Genomic DNA, 23,952 nt, shown 5'->3' with positions numbered 1-23,952 from the left:
TGGGAGTAGGGCAAAAAGAATATTTTCCCTTGTCATTTTTTCCTGTTTTTACTCTGGTAACTGTTTGTTTCTGTATATTTTAAATATTCTGAGTATTAGCTTTCTTTCTCTTGACTTGTAGATTAAATGTTCCTATGAGCCTTCCTCCAAGTTGTTCATTATGCTCCAAAAACAACACCTCACTCTCCATCTCTCCCATTTAGCCTTTCTCCAACCCTTCTTATGGCCTATCAACAAAGGCTGGGATCAGTAAAGGGCAACTATTTAGGAGACAGAAGGATGAGGACAAGAGCCATAAAAGTTATGACTCACCTGTCTTCTATCCGAACCCAGAGGTCATTGAATTGCCTCTGGCGATGATGTTTGTGCTGCTTCTTGTGCCATTTCTTCTGCCGGCCAAACTCTTCCAGCTGGCTGATACTGTCTGGCAACAGGAGGTGAGGAGACAGGCTGTCTTCTTCATCCATCTGCTGGGGCTTCAGGGAAGGAGACGTCAGTGGGACCTGCTCAGAAAGCTGGAGGGCAGGCAGGGCTGTTGCTGAGGACCCTTCAAAGGCTGGACTTGTCTTTGTTGTTCTTGAACTGCAAAACATATTTAAACATTTGGTGAACACGTGAGAGGCAATGCTAAGAAAAGGTGAAGACAGAGGACTACACTACTTGGTGGGTGCTGCTAGCTGCTAAGGAGGTGTACAAGGAGAGAGGCTTTTTTCTGGAGCAGTGCCTAAACACAGCAGTGCATTTCCTAGAAAACTACCAGGTAAACACCAATCTGAAAAAGGGTGAAGAGACAGATGATAAACCATTGTTGATTTCTTACATTTTAACTGTTTCTTACAGGCTTTGGAGCCTCCTATATGGGTTACTATCACATCCTGCAGTGGTCTGAAGGCTAAATGGCAAAACTGAGACACTGAGGAAAACAAATTTTCAACTAACGAATATCCTAACAGAAGCAAAACTTAAATGAATAAGGTGCCACTAGATCCCTTCTTTTTTTCAACTTTTGATATCATCTGTGAGAAACAAATAATTGTTTTGACTGCAACACTAATTATATTAGTGCATCTGAGTAAGGACTGGTGATAGGGAAGCCCAAACTGATGACAGAAGCACAGTCTAATGGCTGGGCTGCTGGGACAGGATTTGTGAGACCCAAACTATAGCAGTTTTTGTATAATTAAGAAGTGAGGCATAAAAGGGAGTAAATGACCTCTCCCGGGGCACCATGAAACAATACTGCCAGAGCTCTTCACTTCTGCTGTTTGAAATACTACCACCTCTTGCATCTGACTGTAAATCTGCAGCAAAAGGTCTTCTATTGATTTCATCTTCTAGAGTTTCACGGATTTTAGAAAAAAAGTCAATATAAACTCTCTTCTTTGATATGTGGCCATGTCAATTTACATTTTTGAGCTATGATATCTGAAACAAAAATCTAATAAAGCACTACTGACACAACGGGATATTTTTATTTTTTTTTGAACTTCAGTAGAAGTTCCTGTTTGGTCTTAATTGCAAAAGAGGATGGTCCAATGAGTTGCAGGTAGAGAAAATGGAAGAGAAATAATAGGCAATATGAAGCTGTGGTCTGTGAAACTATTTCTATTACATGGATGCTATGACTTTTATGACAGAAACGATTAAAGCCACGTGAAAAGCTTTGCCTCCTGAGTGAAACCAGTAAGACATTTTAATGAAAAAGTAATAAGAAATCCTAAACTTCATTGGTGACAATGTACAAAATGTGCTGCAAGTGAAACCACATGTTTCATTTACGGAACATTTTGTTCTCTTCCAAAAAAGTCACATCTACTACTAATAATGGCAGCTTTTTTCTTTTCGATATTTTTGATGTCCATTACAATAGCACTCAGGATGGTCGTATCTATTTCCACCGCATCACGTTTCACCTAAAGGTCCTTCCATCTTTACTAGCTACTGAGTATTAATTATCACTCCTATGAGACTCACTGGCAACTACAGTAACTTTGTCACTCATAGCCAACATTAATGAAATTTTTTCAGAGATCATATGACAGATACAGAAAAGAAAGACACTTGTTTAAATTCTAAAATTCTCCAATGTTGCTTTCATTAATAACAGACCAAGAAGTCCCATGCTTTCCTGTTTTTTCCAAGCATTCAGACTTTCAGCGAGTCAGTTTTGAACTCATTCACACTCATTCCACACTCTGATTTTATTGCACAGAGAGATCTACTGGTTCTAGGTGTTTTTTTTTTTTTTTTTTTTTTTTTTTTTTTTTTTTGAGTAAGACTTTCTCCCATGATTCACATTGAGGATGAGTTTTCATCAGTGCAGCAACATTCTTTGCAAGACCTTGGAGCTCTCCAAAGTTTTCATGTCTTTTTCACTGCACTTACGACTGTGTAGCAACACCATCTCCACAGTCAAGTGAAAGGAAAGGCTCTCAAGATTTCCAATGGATGGGTCCTTCAGGTCACAGAAGACACTCTTAATTTTTATCCAATCATGTTGGTGGACCAGTGAGGTATCAACGTGCAACTGCAGCCACTTGGTGGCTTGGAAGATAACACTCGGCAAACTTGGCAGGATGGTTTGGGCAGCTGGGAAGGGCCTGGACCAACCGTACACAAGCAGCAGGTGGGCAACTGCAACAACAGTGGGCAGCAGAAATCCCTGGCCTCATCGCCTCCTGCACTTATGCCAAAGCAATGGGAATAGAGGTTGGTTGCTACTGCCCAAAGATAGATTGTGCTGGTACTACCCTGGATGCCTCTGCTCATCAGTGTTGTGCGAATGCACTCTTCCTACAAGCCATCCACCCACATGCACATCAAGGTGAAAAGCCCCGACCCTGGCTACCAGGCTGCAGAGGGTAGAAACATGGTCAGAAGGCAAGAGAATGAAGCAGATGCAAGAACCTGAAGCTGAGCTGCTGCCAAATTTCTGTTTCTACTGGCTTTGTGGAACCAAAACCATGTCTCACGCTCTGATCAGTTGGCAGTGAGATCACATCAGTAATTCCTCGAGATGCTCAAGGCAGGAGCAGCCCCCACATCAGACATCTGCCAGTAAAAGCCTGGGGCCACCACTTGGTTCCCTGAATGCTTTTAGAGACATCTGAACACATACTTTCCACCTTTTAACACCTACTATTTTGTTACACATGTTTATCTTGCTCTGAACTCCTAGTAAACTGGAATCAGTGGAGAGGTGTTTTTAAGGGTTGAGATTTTAGAAACCACTTAATAGGACTGGCAGCTCACTTCTTATTAAAATTAATGAGTTTGGGCATCAAAATCCCAATGGTGGCTTTGAAAGCTTCTGGCTTAATTGTTTCCACTGCCATCACATGAGCCACAGGTTGTAAACTCGATATTTCAGAACATTCTTTGGGAAGAGAATAAATAAACATTGAAGAAATGTTAAAATGTTGTAACCCAAAGAGGGTCATAAACTAACCACTTGTTCTTTAGAGTTGACGCATAGGGAATATATCCATTGTGGCAACTGCATATTACATTTGGTCAATATTTGTTCCATTATTCCTCTACTACTAATAATTATCCCAAGGCCTAAGAAAGACTGTTGAAGATTATATGTTGATGCATGTTTGCATCTATATGTTTTAAGCTATGTTGAAGCACTGAAGCTTGAGAATATTGGGAATCAGAGGGGTGAAATATCCTTGGTAAAAACATCTGCAGACTCAACAACTCTTCCTAATAAATGAAAACAAAATCACACACAGTATGTGAAAAATAAAATGGTCTAAAAAAAACAGATACAATGACAATAAAAAAAAAGCCAGTTGTCAAGTTTTAGACATTTAAAAATGATTTGTTTTTTGAAATTGACTTAATAAAACCTAGAGAGCTAATTGTTTCCAAATCTGATCATCATCCTTCAGACATTTAACCAAAAGTAAAAATAAAACCTTTAATCCAGCAGAATATGCACATTTAATCCAAATACATTGTAAGAATAAAGATATTTCAATTCAAAGCGAGGTAGACTGCCTATCAGATGATAACCTTCCCACTGATTTAATTATTTTTTTTATTAATACATTTATAATGAATTTATTCCTATTCTGCATTTTCCCCCTAAAAAAAAGACCCCTCCTTCCCCCCAGTATTTGCAATAGGATACCTGGGCAATAGATCCCTTCGCTGCATGAAGCTTTACCATTAGATTCACTGATGATTTCATGGACTATTTCATGCCTTTCCTTTGGTCTCAGTCTCACTGCACTCTGTTAGCACAGCTGTACTGGATGAAACCGTGGGGATATAATATACTTTTTTTCACTCCTTCACTACTGCTGAGACAGCTTTTCAAGATACATAGCTATTTTTAAAGCCACAGAAAAGCAGAGCTGGTTTTCACTTTGTGAGGCCACAGTGCCTTTTCTCGAGAAGGAGTGAGAAACTCTTGGGTGAGAAACCACCCAAATATCTTGGTCCACACAAATATCTCGGAGATTTTTCATGAATAACTTGATACAACTCCAAGCTCAGAGGTTCCACCCATTTTTAAATGTATCATTCCCACATGGGACAGTGTTTGAGAAACTAAAAATATTTCAGGCCCTTAGGTGGGTTTCTCTCATCTCTGACCTTAATTTCCTTTCCTGGGATGCACAGTTCTGCAAAACAATTTCCCTGAAATCATGCAAGTCCAAATAATAAAAGTAGGGAGTCTCAGCAAACAACCTAAGTTGCTTTATCCTATGGTACAGAAAATAGTAAAAACAGGAAAACATTTGTTCTTATTCATTCTTGAAAATGCTTAATCCCACAGACAAAGACCCCTGTGGTTTTGTTTCACTTCTGGTGGGTTTGCCATCCTTTTCTAATTCTTTTCAAGAATTAAAAGAACAAAACAAGACATGCAAGTAGATTAGGCAGTTGTACCCTCCATTAGACTGTCTCAGCATTTCTCTTTCTGCCTTGTGGTCTCCAGTGTCTCTGTTGGCACTGATCATAGAAATTTGACTCATCATCAGGATTTGCCAGGCTTACAGAGGGAATCTGGTCAGAAAAACAAAATGAACATCGTGAAGTCCTGTAATAGCTTCTTTTCATAATTCCCATGCTCATAATTGCTCTAGCCCTACTTCCCCTCAACCCCGAGCCACCTGGGAGTGCAGATGTGCCTTCCTACCCGCCAGGCAAGGACCCCTCCTGCCCTCACATCATCTGTCCAGTTCCTGCAGCTCAGAGGGCAGTGACCATCTCCTGAGTGGAACACCTCCTCCACAGGGCCACAAATTTGCCCTTGCTTTAGCTCATGAGATAGGAGATGCCATTCAGAGGCCCCCACAGAAGCACCTCCTCTTACAGCCAACTCACTTCAGCCACTCCTCAGCAACAACAAGGAACCTGCTCCCCAAGACAACACTTTTAAAGCACTTTGCTACCTTCCACACAACTAAATCCTTCATCTATTTTTCAGCAATTTTGTGGTAACGTCTTTGTTCACTTGGATATGCACAGAATCTCTTAAAACCCAAGTTTGCCAATTTGTTATTTGCATCTTGTCTTTGTGGTGTGAGAAATGGAAAAGCACCGTTCAGCACACTGCCATGGTTTGCATGCACTTTCAAAGCAAGGCGCCGGTGCTGAGCTTTTTCCTTTGCTCCTTGCTTCAATTTTTAAGACTGTCAGACAAGGAAAGAATTTGTGTCGAGAGACAAGCTGTGGTGATAGCAAGGAATGTGTGATGTGGCAGCTTTATCCTTATGCCACCGTTCTTGGGATGCACCAGGACTGCAGCCAGGCACTAAGTTAAGAACATTTTATTATAGATGGATTCCCATAAATTCCAATTTGGGAGTCTTTGTCAAAGCAAGAATTCATCAGTCCTTCACAAGCATCTTGCCTCCCCTTGCCACAGGCCACAGAGACATCTGCTTCTTGCTTTTCTTTTTCCTTACGCATCTCTCAGAGAAAACAGTCATCCTCACCACAAGATGGGCACCAGAATGTCCTGTCCCACAAGAAGCTTGACATTTCTTTCTTTTCCACGCTAGGATGAAACTCAGGATTTCCATAGCTCTTGGGAGAGCAGCAAACAAAAGGAGAAGAGAAAACCAGGCAGAAATCCTAACCCACCCCAGCACAGCTTATAGGGCCTCTCACTGTTGATGTACATTACAGATTTAGGCTATGGTCTCTCACATTACCAGGTGACACCAGTACATACCACCATGGAGTTAATCTCCTTCAAGTTGAAAGCGTGGATTTATTTATTCCTTACTGCAAAAGAGAGTAACTCCAAAGAAGAGATCTGAGGACTAGATTTGTCCGATACCACTTCAGGTGTCCAGTCAAATTGTTTAATCAATCACCATATGCTTCCCCTACAGTCAAAGGGAAAAAGGTGAAAACTCAGGCTGCTGATTTATCCTCTGTGTTTGCATCTGGATTCTCTGGAGACACCCACCCCGCTCCTTTAGCGACCATGTAGTCCTAACCTATCTGAGCTGATTCAGACAAGTGCCATAAATTACTGAGGATGAATTTGGGCTTAAGAGACAGCAAAACAAAATACCTGTGAAATCCCTGGCTATTCAATCACCTGAGAAAAAGCTCTGGTTGCCTTAATTATAATGAGGTTATTTTATTTAGTGTGCTGTTGCCTTAGGCCTATATGCTACGGTTAAAGCATTGCCATTTCTTAACAGAATTTGGAAACAAAGTTGTTTTCATTTTTGCACCAGTCTACTACAACTCACAATCAGTTAAATTAAGTTAAGTAATTAAATTAGATTACAGTCCACCCAAAACTTGGACAGTATCTCTGGACTCAAAATCCACATCACAGTATTTGTCTGGGAAGAACCACTGCTTTTCAAGAACTGTGACCTTAGTCTGAGAGGGAATTTGGTCCTCCGTATAAACATATAAATGCAAATACTCAACTCTGTGCATAAACAAAGCGAAAAGCTTGTGAGGTCAAGCTATTCCCATGGATTTTAATGTTTTCCTTCCTAGTTTGAGAAACTATAAAATGAAAGAAGTGTGTAGAAGTTTTCTTGCCTACTCCATTTCATTAAAAGTGGAGCTGATCTGCAGCATAGAAGAAATGTAAACTTTTTTTGTGATTTGAGTGGTTGAATTTACTGAAAAAATGAGAGAGCTAAAACATTTGTAATGTGCCATTTCCACGTTTTCAAATGGCCTTTTATTTGAGAAAAGTCAATATGTTTCATTTCAGCAATTTCTGAACAAAAGCTTTTGATTTTTTTTTGAATCCTCTGTTTTCAAAGACTTAAATGCTACAGTGTCCTTTTTTGTTTAAAAATTGATCTCAATTAAAAAGAAAAACCCAACTAATAAATACAAATGACAAAACCCAACCCCTGCCTTCAAAGATGTCCTCAGAATATTCCTTTTCAGTTTGCTGTGAACTTATTTCCCCCTTCTCAACCCTTTTTTTGGTTCAGTTCCTGAACTAAACCATTCTTTGTTCACGCTTCTCTAGCGTAAGCTGTATGAGCAGTGTGCTCCGGCCTCAGAATATGGGCTGTGCCCACAGAGGAAGGATGGGCTGGCTCTCCAGTCTTGCTCCCATCTCGCACATTAATAAGTAAATAGGATCCTTCTGTGTCCCAGTGGCACACAGGAGGGCTCGTAGCCTCACTTTGGACTCTATTCTGTAAATTTCCACACTCTTATTGATGACCATACCAGTTTAGCGTTAAGCTATTTATACCTAGGTAGTGTGGTTTATGCAAAACACTCGTAATATTGCTGCCTTTGGAACCTCACTGCCTCGTGGAAGTTTTACCCAGAGCCCTTTGGACAAAATACCTGTCCTACAGCTCAAGACAGTCTATTTTCTTCTCCAGCATCCTGGTTAAATATGGGCTCATGTAGCTACGTGGCTGCCCTGGGAAATCTGGTTTGTTCTGGAAGTCCACAGAGGACAGAAAGGGCCTGGCATTCAAATTACAATTCCCGTATGTCCATACCACTGGAAGACCTGTCACATAATGTTAAGCACAATGTTTAAACTTCTTCTAATGAATTTTTGCATGCTGACTTTGCAATGAATTTACAGTATTTTTTGCTTTTCCTCCCCGATTTTGGACAGAAACAAATGCTGGAGTGTCAGCATTGTCTCTGGAGTGGAAATCCTAACTTCTGGCCAATTTTTCCAATAACACACAGTTTTTCTGATGAATCTAAAGTGATGTGATTACCCCACAAAACAACATTTTAGGCTTGCATTTTTATTAAACTGGAGTATTTTCAAGGTTTATTCCACACATTTATTTTTTTTTTCCTGAAAACCATTAGTAACGAGAGCAAACATATTACTCTTTCTTTTTTAACCTAACTTTTTAATAAGCACACATGTATTACTTTAATAAAGAAGAATGGTGGACTTATTACTGGGCAATGTAATCTCTGTTTCCTCTTTATAAAATCTCAGAGCTTTCTATGTTAGTTTGAGGTGATGTCATATTAATTATACACAGCAGATTTTTCAGGTGCTGGAAATTAAATTCCATCATTCAATAGGTTTTGCAAAGCATAACATTTTTATCCAGTTCAGCCCAATCCGCAACATTAAGTTCCTTCGGATCTAATTCTGATGTTTCCATAGTTTTGGTTCAGGTTTATGTTTGGGGCCAGTTCTGCTTCTACAGTTTATTTATGGTTTGGGCAGAGTCTTAGAAACTAGACAGTGATGACCAAATACCAGTGACTTATCTCAACAGTTATGAACTCAGACCCCAGAGACAAGAAAACAAGAAGAGGCCTAGAAAAAATCGTTCTTTCTTCCCCAGCTGCCATAACCAAACTAGAAATAGTCACCGAAATTCATCTCTCTCCTAATTTCATCTTAAGCCAATCGCACTCGTGATGTCTGTGGCTGTCTGCTCCTCTCCAGTCGAGGTCAACTTTTGGGGCACTGAGCTGTATGGACATGCATAAAGGCAGGTCTGCTGACTCAGTTGCAAACACTAGTCTCTTGTCTTGTGTGTTGTTATTCCCAAACCATTCTTGACCTTCTGTTTAAGCATTAAAAAAAAAAGAGAGAAAAAAAAAAAAAAGGATGAACTTACTTCATCCCAGTATTTGTCATCCAAGTTTCAAGATTAAGCAACAGATTGACAAAAAAAAAAAAAAAAAAAAAAGATTGACAACAAACAAACAAACAAACCAATTTCTTGATAGAATTACTGTTAAAACGTAACCGATCTGTGTATCTTTCTTGTTCGCTATCCAAATTGAATTCTGCTCCCAGATTTTGTCCTTCAGAAACAGATTTCCCTTCTAGGCTGGATCCTCTGGAGAGGGAAACATCTGCAGGAATACATATTTCTCACCACATTTTAAAAATAAACTCTCTACAGAGACATCAACCAAGCACTGTACTAAATGCCTAACTCAGTACATTTTTGCTGACTTTAGACTTAAATGAGGGGCAGGCTATTCAATATATCCTGGTGTTGTTTTCCGCACTTTCTCCTGCTGTTTTTGAAGCTGGGCTGTAGCAGGGATGAGATACTGGGTGGATCACAGATCTGTACAAGCATGGCAATTGTCTTCCTTAAGTACCTTGTTTAATACAGACTCTTACATTAAAAGATAACAGATAAGGGAGGCACATAAGCCAGCTGCTATCTCTAGAAGAGGAGAGACACGGACCACTTAAACTGAGCAGCAGGCAGAAGTGAGGAACTGAACAGCCCTCGGAAGATCATGCCTGTAAGAGACCCGACATCTCTGTTACACCAAACCCACTCTGCCTCTCTGTAGCTGACATGGTAAAACATCTGATCTGCTTAGCCATTAATGGCTGCTGAGCTAAAAAAAGGAACCCAGAGCCAGGCTGCTGTTCTCCAAAATATTGCTATAGCCCATTTGCATCATTTTTATCACAAAGCCTGAGTGTTTCCAAGAAAAGAACTAAACAGTTGTCAGAAATCCTATTCAGACAACACTTCAGCCTGTCTGTGGGCATTTTTACTGCACGGTAATGGACAGAGCCCTTGAAACGTAATGAAGGCAGAAGAATTCTTCCTCCAAACTCCACTTGCTTTAACATCTAATGATGTTTTACCAAATCTAACGTTAACAGATTTCACATAAGTTCTCTCTATATATTAGCCTGGTTTCACTCGAATTCCCACTCTATATTAACTCATGCTGATAAAACTGCTTGTATCAAATACTCATTTCCGCCTGACAAATCCATTCTTCATTATAATACTTTGTTAATGAAGCATGCATATTGCTGCTGAAGCCTTGGGGAAGAAAAGTAGCTTCTTTATTCTATTTTTTTTTTTTTTTGGTTGTTAATTGAAACCTATGAGACTAGATCTTAAAATACAGATTGAATATCTAGGAATATCTGAGGCCACAAGAAAAATTGATTTTTAATGAATTCAGGCAAATCTCACCAGCTAGTTACTAACATGGGGGCTGAGGTCTTGCTCTCCTTAGATAAGAAAAACTCTTCCTGACCCAAGCTGGTGCCTTGCAGCAGCATTACAAGGCGGGGGCTTTCCTGAGCTCCATCATTTCTCTCCGACACCAGTTCTGATGTTGAGAGGATGCTGTTTGCATCCTTGGAGAGGACCCTGAGAGGCACCGCTGAATGCTTTCATCAGGAAATGAAAGCCAAAAAGGGGATTTTTTTTTTTTTTTCTGACATCTGTGAGATGTGTACAGAAAAGGTATTCAGAGCTCAGCACAATTCATATAGGACGAGGGATAAGAACCAGAAAGACACATCAGCCTACCTGGGTCCTCTACAGAGCCTCTGAAAAGGGAGAAAGAGAGTGATGGGTGTTTTGGTGCCCTTCATCTTCCCACGGAGGAAAAGGAAGGAACATCCATGCATGGCTACCAAGAGCTTTCTGCTGCCCCAACAGAGGAATTCAGCCAGCTGGCTTCCTTGGACAGGGACATATCAACACCCTCAGGTGCTCTTTATGTAGTCTTTAGAGATTTCATTTGTCAGTGAAAAGCAGTAAATTAGGCTGGGGATTGGCAGGGGTTGAAACCTTCACTGGGGGCACTTTGTGAATGTGACAAATAGCTCTTGTCACAAGCCTGAGCAAACCCAACTTCTACACAAACCGTTCGCACACACGCACACGAGCGTACACAATACCAGCAATCAAGCCCAGCTCTCCTCGCATGAAGAGAACCCCACGTGGCAGTAAATGAAACACCAGGAAAATGAGAACCACTTGTTTTATTGTCCCCAGAGCACAGTATGTCACTTAGGAATCCTCCTCCCACCATTGTATGTGCGTGTGTGTTTGCTTAGTCTGTGTGTGTTTGTTTGTTTGCCTGGAAGTGCTTTATCTAAGTGCCAGTTCTCTCAGAGGGTATCACAGACCAGCATTTGTAGCACTGCTGAGCTACAAAAAGCATGTAATACCACTTCTAACAAGTATAACAGACGTCAGAGACTCATCAAAACTATGCCTGGCATTTGGCTTTGGTTCTAGCAGTCTTGTTAGCCTCTTATCACCGTGGAAAGCTGGAACGTTTTCAGAACAACCAAACCTGGTTTGGTTTGAGGAGGTGCTCCAACCCAGCTCACGTTACAGGAAAGCCAATATTCCTTTGCTAATAGGGGGCTTTTTACCTCAAAATCACTCTTTTATTCTCAGAATAGACTGGTAATTTAAATTTGCTTCATTAAAATAAATAAATAAATAAATAAATAAATATTATTAAAGTGAACCGTCTTATCTGTCCACAAAGAGTGTCCCCTTCTTCCAGCCTTATGGGATCAGGCCATCTGTGCCACATGGCCCTGCACTGCACATACACTTTATTTTCAAAGGGTCTGGAGGAACAAGGGTTGTGCTTGCAACCTGCCTTCAGCTTCTGCCTCTGTCTTCCTAATCCACGCTGAGTGTCATTGTTTGCTAGTTCTCCTGTAAGGGGCTTCATCTTCTCCCTCACCATTTAATAAGTGAGGGCTCCTCCTGCCCCAGACTATCTTCCCCTCTAGGTGTTGAATTTGCAGCACAGGTTGGGGATGTTGACTTCACCAAAAGGGTGAAGTAAGGTTGAATTTATGTTGCTATCAGACACAGAAAGCCCTTGACTTTTTTTTTTTTTTTTTTTCTACTGTGGCAGTCTGCCCTGGCAGCTAAGATCAGTCCTGGATAGGCAGTATCTCCATACCCCAGGTGTGAGATTGACAGGCAAGCACCAGCCAACACTAAGATCAGAAACAGAAAAGCCCCATATAAATCTTCTACTTTCACTAGAAGCAGCTCTACAAAGGAAACATCTGTACGAGAATGTGTTGATAAGTCTCAGGCACTGAAAAGGAGACTCGAGTGACCCCTGTGTCATATTCTGCAGTAGCCAAGACGTATCTTGTATTTACTCAGAGCAGCACACAGCTGCCAGTGGTTTTACAGCTCTCTCGACAGGCCTGAGCGTGGCCCATCACATCCCAACAGGGCAGGGATTGCCCAGCGGTTTAGTGGTTAGTAGCTTAACTAATGCTAAACTAGCCGTGCTGTCACCGTTTCCCTCAGGGAGTTAAAAATCCCGTCACGCCCCAGCTTTCCATGGGAATAAATCCCCACCTCACATGAAGATAGTGAGAAGAAACACAGCAGAGGTTGAGGGATGCTGAGCTGCTGGGGTCTTGTCAACAACACGGACAGATAAGCGTGGGCCAGACGGCAAAACTGTCCCCATGTCGTTGAGAGGTTACCCACACAAGATGTTTTAATTCTGACCGCAGAATGAATGATTCATCTGACTCATCTCTCTGCAACGAGAATAAGCGCTTGGGGCTGCCCCAGCGGGCCCTCTGAGACAGAGAAGTTTATTCCGAACTGAAGCACAGGCTACTCGAGCACTGCTCTTTTTAGCTCAGTTTCCTAACCAAATGATGACACCCTGCACGTAAGCCTGTCTGTCCCTCTCTCCACTCCCTTCTCCAGTAAAAACCCATTGTAACCAAATTATCCCAAGTGGCACAGATAGCAGAACAGATTAAATGTCTTTATTTGTATGAAAATATGCAGCAAGGAGAAAGACCTTCCAAGGAAAGGCTCAGGTGTGAGCTCAGCCCTTTCCTAGACACCAGAGTCCAATGATGAGAAAACCCAAACGACACCTAGACCTCATCAGGTCTGTCATTTCCAGCCTTTTCTCCAGACCAGACAAAAAAAGCATCCGCAGTCTCTGCTCACAGGACATGCCTTCCAGCCACTGATAAAAAATAAAATGTGTCCTGCTCCACAACTTCATTTCAAACAGCTTTGATTGCCTATGCATGTCATTTGCTTTCTTTCACTGATTTCAGTGGGAATTGCTAACCATTCAGCAATGATTGCTATCTGCATAAATGCTTGAATACATAAAAACTGACTTGAATTCATGGCTGTATTTGTAAAACAAACAAACAAACTATAAAAAAAACTCTGCTAACTCTGCTTTGCTTCAAGTCTATATCCCCTTTCTGCTTAAGGGGGATGTTTCAAAAATTGCCTCAGGGATTTAAAACCTCTATGCCTGGTAAATGTTAATAGAAGTTACACTTCCCATTTCATTTGTGACCAAAACCATGATCTACACGTAAAGTTGATACACATGCAAAATATTAATTTAACATTAGCAAGAAATCACATGCCTCTGAGGGAAGAAAGAGCAACAGAGTCTGGAGCAACAGAGTGGTACTGCAGAGGAAGAAAAGGGGCGCACAGCTAAACTCAGTGTGTGCCCAAAGCTGGGTCAGAGGTTAGGGCACAACTCAGTCCTCCAAATCTGCATCTGTCAAGATAAGAGACGCAGAGGAAGAGCCACCTACACCTGGACTGTACCACCGCCAGTACTACCCTGGCATTAGACAGCTTTGATTCTCAGACCTGCTGATTTCAGAAATCTTTTTATCTCCTAAGTTCACACAGGGATTTCTGGATTTTCCCAAGTGCTAGAATTTGATGCGTAGACTCTATGGATGTTGGGAATAATTCCTCGTGCAATGTTTTAAAACACCACAAATGCAGACAATGTTACAATCTAAACCCGCTGCAACACCAGAGGTTTACTGCTCTCCTTGTACAGAGAGCCACGTGAGTTTATGTCAGCTAGCAATGTTTTCTTTCCCCTTCAGAAATGAGGAGGAGACAATACCACAAAAGTATTTGAGATCCATGTGAACCTCGCTTAGCCACTGCGGATTGGGATTTACATTCCAGGGGTATAATGAACACAGAGACGCAAGGATGCAGGCACACAACGTTATTAAGCTCTTGAAGATTATCCCAGTCTCACTCAATAACTTAGCCTTTTCTTAATGACACTGGCATTTATACAAACTATAGCCTTTAGCAAAGCTCAGTGCCAACAGAAACCAGCAACATCACAGAGGCTGAACAGCAGCCCAGTGTAATCCCTTGTGTTAGAGCTCTGGACAGGCTGTATCGTTTTTCCTCAATGGAAGGGGGATGTGTTTATCTGGGAAGTGTTTCATATCAAGGACAATAGGGGAACTGTTTGGCTTTCCACAAATAGGCTGGTATGCAACTTCCGAGCACTCTCCAAGGAAAACGTTGGAACACGGGCCATGTCTTTCCAGCAGGGATTTCATGTAAAGTAGTTAATGCCCCACATCCTTCATCCTGATTTATTCCTGCTTCATCCTTGTTTCAAAGTGCTGCGCTCACTTCAAACACAACATGGGGCTCATCTCTGTGAACGTGCACTTTGATCGCTGGGGACTCCAGATTTGTATCGTCCCTTCAAACATAAACAGAGATGTGCTGTCTCGACAGAGGTATTTCTGTGACTGCCTTTATTTTTGCAAGAGCAGTTTGGAAATGCGAAGCTGGGATCAGATGGTGGGAGATTCAAATCTAGTGGCCAGACAGGACACTGGATACCGAAGCGCTTGGACTCTATGACTTTGCTGCTGAGTTGCTGCAGGGTAGTTGGAAAATCTTGCCTTGAGTTGGCGTGTTTCATGGGAATCAAAGGATAGGATTCATTGTGCTATTATCCACAACCGAGAGCACCAAATTAGGTCTCATTTGCTCTGCAAACTGTGACCAGCAGAGAGTGGCACTCGCAAAGATGTGAGCTGGTGTGACTTCCCATACAGCGGAAGGAAGGGGAAATATCCCAGTGCTACTCCTTACATCAACACTAGTGCCTGGTGGGAGCAACTCTTGTCTCACTGAGGTCAATAGAAGTTACAGCTGCACTAGGTGTAAATTTAGGCTAATTGCTGGTGCTGATGAAAACAGCTGAGGCAGACAGATGGGCTCTGCCAGGTCTACAGTGGTCACAATAGTGTAAATCCTCCAGTTACTTCTGCTGACAAACTGGAGGCTCAGAGATCTGTCACAGTAGCACAAGAGCCGTTTTACACAAGCACAACAACTGCAGTCCACATGACACCAGCCTGAACAAGAAATCAAGGCTGAGACTCAAACATACATTTTCTGTCAGACACTCTAATCTTTGCATATATTAATTCTAAAATTAGAATATTGTATCAGTGTATTTTTAGCAATCACGATGGTAGGAAGTTGTCTTCATGCAGGATGTTCTTCCATTGTATCAGCTGACTCCCATTACCTCTATATGCATATACTGCATCTGACCTGTTTTTCCTCCCTCCTGTTTCTTTTCACAGGTCCATTTTTCATTCTTCCTGGAATGTAGAACATTTGGGAGTGTAGGTGGAAAGCCAAAGTCTTTCAACACCCATTAATACAAATTTGTTTTATTAATTAAGTTTGTGGGAAGAAAAAAAAATAAGAGAACTGATCCTCTGCTCTGCAATCATGAATCACTGTCAGGCACATGAGAAGACTTGTCCTCTGAGACACCAGAGGCTGCTTCAGACAAAGTGATTGAGTTGCTTTCTTGGGAAGTCCTGAGTCATCAAACACAGCAGTTTAATTCCCAGGAAATGGGAAACATATTGGCATGACATTCGCCTGTACAGAGCACAAGCTCCAGAGAAGGGTGAACCTCCAAAGGTTCTGGAGATCAGTTTAGCTCGTGGAAGAGTTTTAAAACTTGAAAGCTTCTCTGAAGTATATCTGATCTGGAGCTGGGTAAAGTAGTCCCATCGTATGATTTACTGCATGAATTAAACTCGACATAACAAATTACATGGGAATTTACTTTGACTTCTAATAAAAATGATTCAATGATTACAACTTTAAAATATGTTCTGGCTTTTAAGTTATTCACTCTGACAAGTGCTTCATATATTCACTGTTCTTAATTTACTAGTCATGTTGTAAGAACTTACTTCCTTGGCCTTCCTGCTCCTAGCACTTAACTAGAAGGAGCAGCTGATACACATTGTTCTTAGTCTGATCCTTCACCATGGTTCTCCTACAGCGACACTCAGGCAGAGATTTCAGACCCAAAGTTGGTTCAGGGCCAGAGTAAAGTCACTTGGTTTGGCAGAGATATCACGAGTCGTTAAAAGTGAGGCTATTTTGCATTGAAATAGACAAGAAATGGCAGAAGATTTCATCTCATATGTATGTAAGAATGACCATCTTCTTGCGGGGGCAATTGAGAAAAGTACATTTCAAAACTTGCTACAAGATCCGCAAGTTTTCATCTGGCTATGTCACCAGTCCAGTCATACAATTTTGCCTTTTTTTTTTTTTTTTTTTGAATCTCTGGAGAGCTTGTAACCCCATTGGGACTGTGAAAAATGTCCCTATAAATAGCTGAACATTCACGGAAGATGTAAAATTTATTTGTCACTGTAGTGCTATGTAGAAAACTATATTCCCAAACTTTTTTTTTTTTTTTTTTTCCCTTTTAAGGCAGTGTTCTTGAAGGAGTTTTGAGTGAAAGTGTCAATGAAAAATTCATTGACTACTCACTTGCTTTGTTCCATTTTTAGGAACTCATGCATGTGAAAGAGATCCCCGCAAGCAGAATTACAAGTAATTACACTCATGCTAAATCAAGTAGCTCTACTGATGGCAGCACAACCCACAGACCTCCTGGCTGAAGGAAGAGAAGTCAGCTTTGGAAGAGGAAAAGCTATCTGGCTTAACGTGTGAGGTCTCTTTGCCTGACAACGTGATAGTGAAGGTAAGGGAAGTCGGCACTGCCTAGGCAGAGTGACAGCAAACAGACCACAAACTTCCTTAGATAAACGACATCTTTCAAACCACACAATACCACTTGATACCTTTGTGCCCCTTGAGCTGTTACAAAGTGCAGCTGCACTTCAGCCCAGATTGATATCACTTGGGATGGAGGCCATCAATCCACAGGACAAGTGCAGGCTGAATACACAAACAGAAAATTCACACAATCTCCCTGTTTCAATGTAACGCTGGAGAGAGGATGGTGCAATTTTTCCAAAGGCTTAAATGAGTCTGATGACATTGTCTGACTTGAACACAGAGCCCAAGTCCTCCAAATAGGAGGGGAATTAATCTCACAAAATGATTAAGCATCTAAAACTAGCCAAACGTCTACTGCAAGCAAGCACAGCAAGCTAAGACACCCACGGACATTCCTCTAGGAAAGCCAGTCTTGTTACATTGAGTATAATAATAATAATAATAATAATAATACATGAGCAAGCTCTCTGTTTTTAACTGTTTCACGGCTCCTCACAACCAAAGACAGGAGATGATCAGCTACAATCGCTGTTAACGATGCCTGCTGTAAAGCTATTGGCACAAATAGAAGCCTTGATGTTGATAGCAGCACAGTTTGGATCAGCTTTATCTCTAGCAACTACAGGTCAGGATTTTAATCTTACATTAACGATGTTAGCGTGAACAGATCTGCATCAGAGTTGGCTGGAAGCAGAAAGAGGATGAAAAATCAACTTCCCTCTGGAACCAAGAATTCCAAAATTTGGCTAGGAAATAAAGTAAGAGCTAGCTCTGATCTTCTGAAGTCTCCAAGGCTTTCTAAGCTGACTATTAGTTTATAGAGCATGAGAACCAGATCTAAAACGGATGGGCTGCAGGGCAGCTGAAAAGATAGGAACCATAGTGCTGGTTTCATGACAGTTCAACGAACAAGCTGCCCTCTGAGCCAACAGAGCCAGACCAAGCTTCCCCAGTGGCGCTGAGTGCAAGTTCCGAGGAATACAATCATATAGAATATGAAACAATTTTTCTAAATAAACTAGAAATTTTCCAAAGATAAAATCTGATTATAGGGAAAAGTGAATGGCCCACTGGGAAAAAAAGTCAAGCAAAATTCCTGAGAAATTCTGTTCCATATTTTTTCACCAACATCATGAATTATCCTGTGAAAGAGCAGGATGAGTAGTAATTTCCTTTCAGAAGGCAGGCAATGTTTAAAGATGGCCTAAAGAACATGCAGACACACTGGCCCTAAACAATGTGTTGTTCAGGAAGTGACAGGATAATTAAGTTTCTATGGCTGAGAACTTGTAAGTTGACTTCGCTTCTCTACCATGACTTGGAGCTTTCCTTCAATTTCTTTCCCCCTACGAGTTACTTTGATTGGCTCAGACCCTATGCTTTGTGGCTGTAAGGCAATTACAGACACAAAGAAAATTAAATCACAAAGGAGGATATTTTAAAGGCACACGGGAAACCCTTGAAAATGTACTGTGCATATTTTCATGACTAAACGTTTTAAGCATTAAGCAGTTATATTCTCCAATGTTAGATGAGGCAATAAATTTGCCAATGCATGCGGATGAACCCCGTTTAATCCCTATACACCACTTACTGCAAATTATGCTGTCAGAGAAAACCCCTAAATAATGGGTTTGCTTTTCTTCTGAGGGCAAGGAAGCTTGTGAAGGGAGTATGATCTTCAGGCTCAGATCAAGTGAAAGATCCAAAGGTTTACAATAGGATTAAGAAGAATTGCAACATCCCAATGGGCAAATTATTCCACCCACAGAAATAAAAAGTGTGCATTTTTCCCTGTCTCAGAAGAGACAAGATCCAGAATGGCCTAATATCTCCCCAGGTCTTTTTTTTTTTTTTTCCTTAATTCAGTTGTTCCCAATGGAAGTGCCACAGCTCTCACGATTTTTTCTTCTTTCTTTTATAAATAAAACTTTACTTATTTCACAACTTTAATGCTCTCCCAACGCTATCCCAAATTTTTACAGCTAAGTGGTCCAAGAAGAATGAAAGTGGAGGAACCCTGCCATGCTGGCACCCCAGACAAGACACGTGGGTATTCCAACAAACGTGGCAACTGCTGGAAGATGCCTGAGGGCTTTGATGGCATCTGTAAGTTTCTGGGATGGTATCTACTGAACTGGCGCTTTTACTAAGTAGGAGCTATGGGGAAAGTTATGTCAAAAATTTTCCACCCAGCTCTGCACACCACCCTTTGAAGGTCGTGGATCCCGATGGAGTGAAAAGGCTGCACTGCTGTGTGGATCAGGTGTGCTTCCAATCCCATGGGGAACAAGAAAACATTTACAGTAGAGCAAAAACACTTCCATCATGAGACAATGCTGATGCTGGGGAGCCAGGGTCACACCTGTAGAATGCTGTGAGAAAAGGAGAACAAGCAAGTGCTTTGCTTCAGAAAAAGGAAAGGAAGCTACAATAGCAAAGACATGTTGCTTCAACTGGGCCAGGAAGTTCAACCATAAGGAGGAAGGGTAATTAATTTCTACAGCAGAGCTCGGAGAGTTTGCAATAAACTCTCAGATGGCCAGAAATAAAAGCCTGTCCTGAATTCTCCCATTCTGAAAGAAGGCAGCATTGAGCATAATATCTGAGAGAGCAGTCTGATGGAAATGAGCACCGCCGTGTGTTTTTCTGGCCTAGAAAACTGTGTGCAGTATGTCAAGGCTTGGCGCATGGCAGAAGGTCAGAGCCAATTCTGAGAACTCAGTAACAATAGAGAGTCATCACTGGACACAGGTGCTTCCTGAATTGATCTCGCAATTTGGCTGTTTCCAATTAAATGTGAAGCAGCTGTGGCCCTTTATCTGCTTGACTCACTGGAATCCATCTAAAGGGAAACTTTCTCCCATCTCCTCCTCTCCCCACCCCAAGCAGACAGCCCTGCTCTCTGAAGAAAGAGAGGGGCAGGGGACAGCCAATTGGCAGAAACCTCACTATTAAAAGTTACCCTTTTTCATCTCAGGGCAAAGCAATGAGATACTGATTCAGCTGTTCATTTTCCACTGCCTTTATTTGGGGACAACAAAGACAGCCAACAGAATAAGAAAAAAACACGAATGCTGTTGAAGGTTGTCAGGCAAACAGATTCAGGATGCTTTCCCTCAGGCAACAAAATAAACAAATGAAGCCACTGTGGGGGTAAGTTCTGAAGTGTTTACAGCATTGTTGTGCATGCTGAGCACAACAGAGTCCTTTACAGAAAGGGATGGAGCTTTAAAGAAGGTATTTCCAATAGTCAGATAGTGGGATTCTAGAAGGGGCTCAGAAAAGTCAGCACAGAGCCACCAGGCAGATCAACAGGAGCTAGCAGAGTTCAGAAATCCAGTAGGTGCTGGCATAGCTCCGGGATAGCTCTACACCAGTTAAATTTACTTTACATGAACTTTTCTTTGCCAGTTCATTGATTCTGGAGCCACCAAAACCCTCCATGTCTTAGCTCTCTCTTCTAGACTGCTAAGGCCTCACTTTACTTTTCTCGTTAAGAAAGGAAGAGCTTGGATCAAATTTGTGATTGTCAGCAGACAACAGAAAAGTGAGACTCAAAGCAATCACTTTGGTTGTCTCAAAGAGGAGCCCTCTAACAACCTGTGCTTGGCATCTTAGATGGGGAGCGTGACCAGGCCTCGAGAGAGGCTGACGGGGACTGGGCGTTGCCAAGGCCACAGTGACTGCGCCCAGGCCCTCTGCCGAGAAAAAGGGGAAAAAATAAATAAATAAAAAAAAATAAAAAAAGGCTGAGGCGACCCAGACCCTGCCCACCGGGGTGGCGGCTGTTCAAGCCTCTGGCTGCAGAGAGCGTCTGAGCCTGCCGCTGCCGGGGGGAGGTCAGCGTAGAGACTGCCTGCCCCTAGGGGGAGAGGCTGCTCAAATGGTGGTTGAGCACAGGGAGGAGGAGGAGGAGAGAGTGAGGGGCATCAGAGTGTGTGAGCAGGACACTGCCTGGTGGAGTAAACCCCTCGTGTGCCAGAGATAAGGGCACCAGGGGGATGCTCCCAGAGGGTGGTGGAGCCCCTGCCCTGTCGCTGTCGGACAGAGGGAGGGGGCCGGAACGGGGATTGGGCTGAATGAACTTCCAAGGTCCCCTACCAGTCCCTAACATTCCGTGATTCTGCGATCTAAAATAATAATTTATTTTCCCCAAGACAGTATTGCTAGTAACTAGGATGCAGTGCTGGTATTCTGCTAAAGGTGCTTTCGTTGCTGCAAATAGCTAGGCTTCTGACAATCTTTCTCAGGTTATTCAGCAACTTAACTGTCCTGATAGCCAACATATTCAGCCAAAACCCCTCTTAGTTTCAATATGATCTACCTCCAAAAGTTCCTGTGTGCCAGCTCAAATCATTCCTCTTGGCCCTTCTGGGCACACTCTGTGCACAAAAATCCTGTTTTGAATTCCCTTCGCCAAAACATAACCATACAGCTGCTTCATTTTTTTTTTTTTTTTTTTTTTTTTTTTCCAATCCTTGCATTTTTTCCATGTGCTGTCCACACTCCCCCAATTCTCTCCACTGGAGTCCAGCTGATCTTCCCTGCACAGTATCCAATTTTTCAATTGTCAGTGCCAGAATGCAATGCAGTAGGCCTGACTCCCTTATACAACTTACTTGGAATTAAAGCAGAAACATCCCTTTGGGTTTAAGCAGAGGAGAGAAAGACTTCCTCTTTCATGTATGATTCTACAAGAATGAAGACCAAAACACCTGCATCTCTATGATCCATATTGTAAGCAGCTCCATTTTTTCTGAGCTTCTACTTGTTTATTGTATGTGTACACATGCTTAGTATAGCCACTGCTACAAAACAGTTCCTCTTGTGGGCCTTTCTAGCTGTTTTCAAATGTTTTTATTTCACCTTTTAAAAAGGAAGGAGAGAAAGAAAGAAAGAAACAAAAAAAAAAAAAACAGAAGCCCAGACAAAGATGCAAGTTTCCATAAGACTCTTAATAACAACATAAGACCAGAATTACACCAATTAACTGGTCATGCTTTCAGAATATGCTGTCAAATTTTGTCATTACTGTGCTTGCTTAGATTCTTTTGCATCTCACCCAGAAAATGTTAAATGCAGGCTACTCTAAGATGCATCTGCTACAGCATAGTTTGAAGCATCCTCCTCTGTTCTAAGAGGCAGCTCCAAGCACTTCTGATGGATGCAGCCCCAGCTGTAGGACAGTGAAAACTGTCCTGACATGCTAGTCTGGGAGTCTTTTTTAATTAAAAGCAGCAAGATGTTTCCCTGACATATATTTAAATTCTATTTATTTAAACTTTCTATAATCTTCTACGGTTTCTGCACCATGCAATTTAGTAGCAACCCTGTATTTCTTTACCATGCCATTTGTCTTTCTTTCTGTATTCTCATTTAAGATGGGCTGATCTGCATGGATCATCAGTCAATAGGTACACATACGGGTTCATCAAGAGCATCTAATCTTTATGAAATACAGCCATATGCCCTCTCTCAACTCAGTCCAGTACACGTGCACATCAACATACCCAATACATGCACATCAGTATTGTATATACATAGATATATACGATATGCATCAATATAAGTTTTGTTCACTGTTGAGGACAGACACCACCAGAATTAGGGACCTAGTCCAGACAAAGGGACCAACCTGCCAAATGCTCTGCTCTGGATCTGGGTACAGAAGCTACCATCTGTAGGATAATTCAATTGAGGACATATGCATTATTCTAGGCAGCAGCCCAAGTCCTCTTGCCTTCAGGTACGTTTTCCCCAGGGACTGACAATTTTAGGCAAGACATCATGAACAATAGATGCTGCTGCCAAGTTGGGGAATGGATCCATGGAGGTACCCCACATTGCCAGTAGGTCAATATTAAGTAGTAGCATTGTTTCATGTTTCCTGCCCCACCATGTTACTTCAGCCTGTGATGACTTAATAAAGACATATCCCAACACCATAAAGAGCTAAGATTGTTCCTGGATATCTCCCACGCTACTGTATCTTTCTCTTAAAGATTTGCTAACAGCCAATAAATTAATAGTTTCACAATTTCCAATTGAAATACTTTCCACGGGAAGCTGATACTTTCAACTAAATGAAAATTGCTATGGAAAGTGCCTGCTTCTCTGAAAGGAAAGTTTCTCTGTCAGAAATGTAGGAACTATATTCCTGCAGAAACTGCAAAACTCAGCTGTTTTGGTATTGCTTGTTTGGGCTTTCTGTCACATTGTATTTTTAGACACAGGCATTTTGGTTAATTTTAGCCAAAATTTCCAGTTTCAGTCAGTTACAGAATTTACTGCTCTTCAGTGTCACGTTGATGTTTCTCTCTGTCACAAGTGCTTCTTTAAATCTCCTCTGAGTATATGCGCTGCATTGTGTATGATGATTTTTTCTTCCTCTTCTCCCCCCATTGTTACTTAAGACTGGACTTTAATGGCTCAACATATTCCAAGAAGCATTTAGGATAAATGCTCTGTCAAAGACACTTATGTACACTTGAGCCATATTGTGTTCCTTATGAATCATCACGAGTATTTCACAAACAAGGGTGAATCAGACAGAATTTCCAAGTATATTAAATATAGCTTTTTCAGATGTGGTCTCCTAGCCCCACAATTAATCCTCCATACTGAAACTCATCTCATATTTGGACCATGTCATGTCTGCCCCACCAGGGACAGGCGCATGCTCCTAAGACTTTCTCCTAAGGAGGATAACAATCCTATAATGGAGCAATCTCAGCCAATTTTTGTCTGCAGAATGCAAGGAAAAGGTTAACTTTGCAAACTTAAATGGTATCTCACCACTCCTTCCAGTTTTATTTTCTGAGATATTTGTAGACCTCAAGCAGAAAGAGAC

The 23,952-nt window shown here is 41.6% G+C and overlaps 1 protein-coding gene across 1 annotated transcript in view; it reads right to left on the bottom strand.

Moving 5' to 3' along the window:
- Positions 1-23,952, bottom strand: part of TRABD2B (TraB domain containing 2B) — a 277,990-nt gene that overhangs the window by 21,103 nt on the left and 232,935 nt on the right. Inside the window, exon 6 of the mRNA XM_032191910.1 lies at positions 313-582. Within this exon, the coding sequence (XP_032047801.1) occupies positions 313-582 (270 nt within the window). The remainder of the gene's footprint in view (positions 1-312; positions 583-23,952) is intronic.

The sequence above is a fragment of the Aythya fuligula genome, chromosome 8, assembly GCF_009819795.1.
Source record: "Aythya fuligula isolate bAytFul2 chromosome 8, bAytFul2.pri, whole genome shotgun sequence".
In the NCBI taxonomy this organism is placed as follows: domain Eukaryota; kingdom Metazoa; phylum Chordata; class Aves; order Anseriformes; family Anatidae; genus Aythya; species Aythya fuligula.
This window is presented reverse-complemented; position numbering and strand designations above follow the sequence as displayed.